Source organism: Dama dama, chromosome 2, assembly GCF_033118175.1.
Source record: "Dama dama isolate Ldn47 chromosome 2, ASM3311817v1, whole genome shotgun sequence".
Lineage (NCBI taxonomy): Eukaryota > Metazoa > Chordata > Mammalia > Artiodactyla > Cervidae > Dama > Dama dama.
The window spans coordinates 9,965,873-9,971,440 of NC_083682.1; the positions used below are offsets into that span (position 1 = coordinate 9,965,873).

The following is a 5,568-nucleotide window of genomic DNA, read 5'->3' on the forward strand; positions in this document are numbered from 1 at the left end:
ATTTTACCTATGTATTTATTTTTGGCTATGCTGAATCTTTGTTGCTGCGAGGTTTCGCCTCTAGTTGTGGTGCTTGGATTTCTCATTGCGGCGGCTCCTCTTGTTACGGAGAGTGGGCTCTAGGGTGCGTGGGCTTGGTAGTTGTGGCTTCCGGGCTCTAGCATGGGCTTAGCTACCTTGCGGTATGTGGGATCTTTCACGATCAGGGGTTGAACCTGTGTCTCCTGCATTGACGGGCAGATTCTTTACCACTTAGCCACCAGGGGAGCTCCCTTTCTTTCTTTTATGCTTTCAGCACAGGTTTACCTATCTGTCTGTCTGCTTCTTTGTTGATTTTTGGGGGGTCTGGCGGTCTTCCCTGTCAGGTCCCTGGCTCCCTGAGACCAGAGGCCGCCGTTGTCTTCACTCTGCTCTACTTGGGCCCCAGTGTGCTTCTGCACTGAGCAACCGCTTCATGCATATTTGCTGGGTTATGAAATCTGCTCCCGGCTTCCTCAGAGCCCCGAGCATCACCATGAGCACATGGCAAGTGCCAGTAAATATCTGGGAATTGATTTCATGCAAGAAGAAAGGGGGTGGCCGATTCTCTTTTTGAGTGGAAGTTGGCTGGATGCGGACTCAAGGAATGGCAGGAGGGGGGTAGGGACCAGTCAGAGAAGGGCTTTGGGGTGAGATAAGAGCACCATCGCCAGTGGGCAGCAGTTGCCAGGTGCTGACCAGCCTGACGCCCTCCCACCCACTCTCCACTAGCCTCTTGGGGACAGAGAGTGACGTGAATGGACGGCTTGACCCATAAGCCTCTGCAGTTTCAGCCTGGACGTAGGATGCCCTCATCAGGATGGCTGATACAGGATCTAGAAAATGCACGAGAGCAGGGTTTTTGCTTGAAAAAATAGTTTGAGAATAATTTCATGTGGCAAATGTGAAGTAAGCAAAACACTTAACCGACCCTCTCTGGGGATGCCCCCCAGATTCTGTCTGTCCCCAAAGTCAGCCCCAAGGACCCTGGATTCCTAACCAAGGGATTGAGTCTGTTCCTCCCTCCAGCCTTTGTTTTCTAAGCTTCTTACAGGAATCGGATCCTTCCATAGGTGGGAAGAGACCATCTGCGCTGGGTGTGATTTGCAGACTGTCACAGGGCCGGCCAGCCCCTCAGAGCACCCTACTGCTCTGTCAGAATGCTTCAAAGGTCCACCATTTATCTTTGGGAGATGGAACTCTCTGGAAAGCTCCATCTTTGTTTGTGGTTGTGTCTGGGTAGCATAATCACCTTAAATATTTCTTTTTCAACCCAAGAGCAGGATCCCAAAGGGTTTGGAAGAAACAGAACACTGAATTTCATTACTAAATGGATGGGGGTTGGAAGGTCAGCCTGAGGTCAGCTGCCACCATGTCTAATGTTCCCCCCGCCGACACCCCCACCGCCCCCACCGTTCTCTGTAGGTCAGGTTTGAGCAAGGCCCTGGGAATGTTTCCAGGCTGGCTCTCTGCCCATGGAAGGGAGCATGTGCTAGAAGCTGGTCTGGCCATCTGTGGACTGGAAGTGAGACAAGGTCTGGACCCTTGGGGATGTGTTTCCACGGCCACTGCCTTTCTTTTTGCTCTAATCTTACCCCAGAAGTGGCACACTTTTCATTCTAGCAGGTGAATAAAAAAGGTGGGCACACAGATGAGATGCTTGCTTGGACTTTATTGCAGGAGTCAGGTGGGGCTGGTGGGGATGGAGTGAAAAGGGCATCCGGGGAGTGGCAGGGGCCTCGCAGGTGGAGATCTTCAGCTTCTAAATCCTAAGCACACTCTGGACTTTGTACTATTTTCCCCTAAAACAAACAAACAAAATCCACAATACAATGGTGAATGAAAATGTCAAAGCCAGACCCAGAAACTTTAATGTCACCTAAGAGCTTCAGTATTTGTGGGAGGAGCTAAGCTTGGATTATTTCTCAGAAGCTTCTCTAGTTTTAATTATTTTAATTATTATTTTTATTATTTTTTGCCACCCTGACTAGGGATTGAACCCATGCCCCTTCCAGTGCAAGCTGGGAGTCCTAACCACTGGGCTGCCAGGAGGGTCCCTCGGGAGCTTCTTTAAAAAAGATAAGATGGCTGTGCCTGCTTCTCCAGGGACATTTGCGCTGTGACTCTCCTCTCTGGATTAGAAAAGTGTCCCCAAAGTAGGGACTTCTCAGGTGACCTAGTGGTTAAGAATCTGCTTGCCAGTGCAGGAGATGGAAAAGATGTGGGTTTGATCCCTGGGTTTGGAAGATCCCCTGGAGAAGGGATAGGCTCCCCACTCCAGTGTTCTTGGGGCTTCCCTGGTGGCTCAGATGGTAAAGAATCTGCCTTCAATGTGGGAGACCTGGGTTTGATCCCTGGGTTGGGAAGATCTCCTGGAGGAGGGCATGGCAACCCGCTCCAGTATTCTGGCCTGGAGGGTCCCCACGGACAGAGGAGGCTGGCAGGCTGCAGTCCATGGGGTTGCAGAGTTGGACATGACTGATCGACTGAGCATGCACAAATGCCCGGAAGTGGGCGGCACTGCAGCCCAGGGACGCGGGCAGCCGGTGTGGAGGAAGCATGTACCATGAGATTTAACACGCTGTCCTTGGCCTTCGGGGAGAGGGTGTCTATCAGCGTCTTCAGCTGTTTTGATGCCTCTTTCATGTCTTCGTCAGGGTTGAAGGGTTCCAGGGCAGCCTCGTAGCTGGCAGGCGTGCCGATGAGGAGGTTTCCCAAGGCATATAGAAGGCTGGGGCAGACCTCTGTGGATGCTGGAGAATAGAGAGGAGAGAGCCCCTGTATCCAGGCCCGTGTCTAGACTGGCCAGCTCCCTGCCAGGGCCTGGCCCAGATCCACAAGAGCCAGGGGCCCTCTCAACCCTGGCCTGGAGGGTGACGCGGCCAGCAGTTGGCTCTTTGGCGCCATGTGGATGCCTTCTGGGTTGCGGCCAGCTTTTCATGGCTTGCCTGCGCCTTCCTTGCGCTTCCTGGGTTGTGACGGGCAAGGTGCTACTGGCTCTTTCTGTTTGATTTCCAGGTGGAGCTCTAAGAATAGAAGCCGCTGATCTGACTTTTTGTTTTTTGGTGTGGTGCGTGGGGGCTGGGGAGAGGCCACAAAGGGTTTTGGCTCCCAGCGGAAACATGCCTCTTACTGATGGTTAGTGATGGTCTGAGACCATGTGATTAAGTCAGGCGCTGGCAGGAAGAGGCACGTGTACCCGCCAAGCACAAGCCCCTGAGCCTGGCCCGGAAGGGACATCCGCTGTGGGCGCCGGGCCTGTGGGCTCATCCACCCACAGACACACCTTTGCGCCTATTCCTACCCCTGCCGTGTTCCTTTCATCTGAAGGCGCCCCCCTCATGCTCCCTTTTTAAGTCCCTGCCCCCAGGATCATGGAGCTTCCCAGGTAGCTTAGTGGTAAAGAATCTGCCTGCAATGCAGGAGATTGCAGGTTCGATCCTTGGGTCTGGAAGATCCCCTGGAGAAGGAAATGGCAACCCACTCTAGTATTCTTGCTTGGGAAATCCCCTGGACAGAGGCGCCTGGAGGCTACCGTCTGTGGGGTTGCAAAGAGTCAGATAACGACTTAGCGACTAAACAACAACAATCCCGGGATCATGGGGAGAATCACCATCCCCAGCTCCCTGTTTGCCCTGACTTCCCATTGAGTCTTAAATCCCTGTCCTTGACTTCACCAGCTTGTGTGCGAACTCCCTTTCCAGGACTCCGGGGTTCCACACAAAGTGATAACTCTAGGTCAGACCCTCTTCAGAACTTAGGTCCCTGCTTTGCAACTTACTGTGTCATCAGGCAAGTCACTTTATCTTTCCGTAGCTCAGTTTTCTCATCTGAAAAACGGGGGATAATGTCCCCACTTCATAGAGTTGTTGTAAGAATGAAAAGAGATAATATGTGCACGGGATTCAGCACAGGGATGGGCACCAATAAACGTTAGAGCTTCTTATTGGTATTATTATATGTGCACACACACGGACACACAAACACATCCCAGACCCACCACCTACGTATCTCACCCTGTCTTAATGGGCTGTACCTGGCGCTAAGATCTTCTAATCAACGTACATTTCAGTCCAAACGATGTTACTTCCCTTTAAAACAGGCATCTCTGCACCATAGTTGTTGCTGCTGCCTCTTGGTCTCCAACTCCCCCGCCACTCCCCAAGGTCATAAAACTTATCTCTATTTTTCTTAGGGAACTTTGAAAGTGAAGGAGTTGGAATTTGTTTACTCTTTTTTGTTGTTGTAGAAGGAGTAGAAGAGACAGATATAGAGTAAAAAGCAGCTAAGTATCCCAGTTCCCAAAAGATCGGGGGCTTTGAGGAAGATGGGATCCACACCCCCTACCCCATCACTCTCCTCTTCATGACAGCTGCAACTCCTCAGAGACTCCTAATCCTTTTTGTAGAGGACAAAAAAAAATGTTTAGAAATCTCCATTCTGAGTCGGCAGTTTCCCCAAGGGAAGAACCCTTTCTAGAATATTTCTCTCTGTCCCGAATGGGAGACCTTGCTGGGGTTGGGTTTCTTTGGAAGCCATGAGGCTCCTTCCAGCCTCTTTGGCTGCCGGGGTGATGTGTGGACCCCAAACCTGGAGGTCTCTTGGCACCTCGGGGTCGGTCCAGGCCTGGGCTTTGGGGAGCTTGTTAGTTACTCCTGTTCTAGTGGTCACTGCGTCTAGGTGGGATCTTCTCCATCTCTGCACTTCTGAGGTTGTTGGATATGGAACATGGGGTCCTTTACAAGTTTCATCACAGCCCCAGGGCTCTGCCTAAATTCCTAAGATGGGCTTCTTTGCCAGACCTAGCTTCCTGGCTGGAAGTCAGTATTCCCAGGCTCTCTGAGCAGTCACACAGAGGACGTGGACAGCCGCCCCCTCCCCTGGGCAGCGCTGGGAGAGTTGCCAAGGCTGGCTTGGGGTGGAGGGCTCTGGACACTCACCAGGTCTGCAGAAGAGAGTCAGGGTGACCAGGGCGATGGCAATGGTGAGCTTCATGGTGGGCAGGAGGCTGGTGAGGGAGGCTCTGGCCCTGTCTCTGGATCCGGTGGTCTCATGGGTGATGTGCCCACTGGGATACCTTCTTATACTCTCCTGCAGTGGGGAGGGCAGGGCACGGGATCCACTTATGGGACTGGATTGTTTACTTGGGCATCAGCTTGGTGGAAAAAGTAAATACTCTCATTTCTCAAGCCAGTTTCTGTCCTCAGTGAAACAGAGCTCACACAATGGGCCACTTGGGTGAGGAACCGAGTCCAGTGTGGAGGGGGTGAGCGTTCCTGAGTCAGAGGGCTTGGAGAGCTGGCCGCCTTTGCTACTCCCTTCGAACCTGAGCACTGGGCAGTGTAGATGGACAGACAGCAGAGTCCGCCTGATCTCATCACCCCAGGAGAAACTGAGGCCCAAGGCCCCGTACCAGTGGCAATGACAGGACTGAGACTTGGGTTTCCTGATACTCCAGCGGGCTCCACTCCAAGGAAGTGGCTGGACTTCAAGCCTCCAGAGTCATGTGGTCCAGAGTGTCTTGTGGTCAGACTTGGGCGAGACCCTGAA

The 5,568-nt window shown here is 52.5% G+C and overlaps 1 protein-coding gene across 1 annotated transcript; it reads right to left on the reverse strand.

Annotated features, from left to right (window-relative positions):
* Positions 1–1,787: 1,787 nt before the first annotated feature.
* On the reverse strand, positions 1,788–5,013 carry SCGB1A1 (secretoglobin family 1A member 1). Its single transcript, XM_061156842.1, has 3 exons — positions 4,959–5,013; positions 2,584–2,771; positions 1,788–1,820 (listed from the first exon to the last, which is right to left on the reverse strand). The coding sequence occupies exons 1-3, from the start codon at positions 5,011–5,013 to the stop codon at positions 1,788–1,790; spliced, it is 276 nt and encodes a 91-aa protein (XP_061012825.1).
* Between the last annotated feature and the right edge of the window lie 555 nt (positions 5,014–5,568).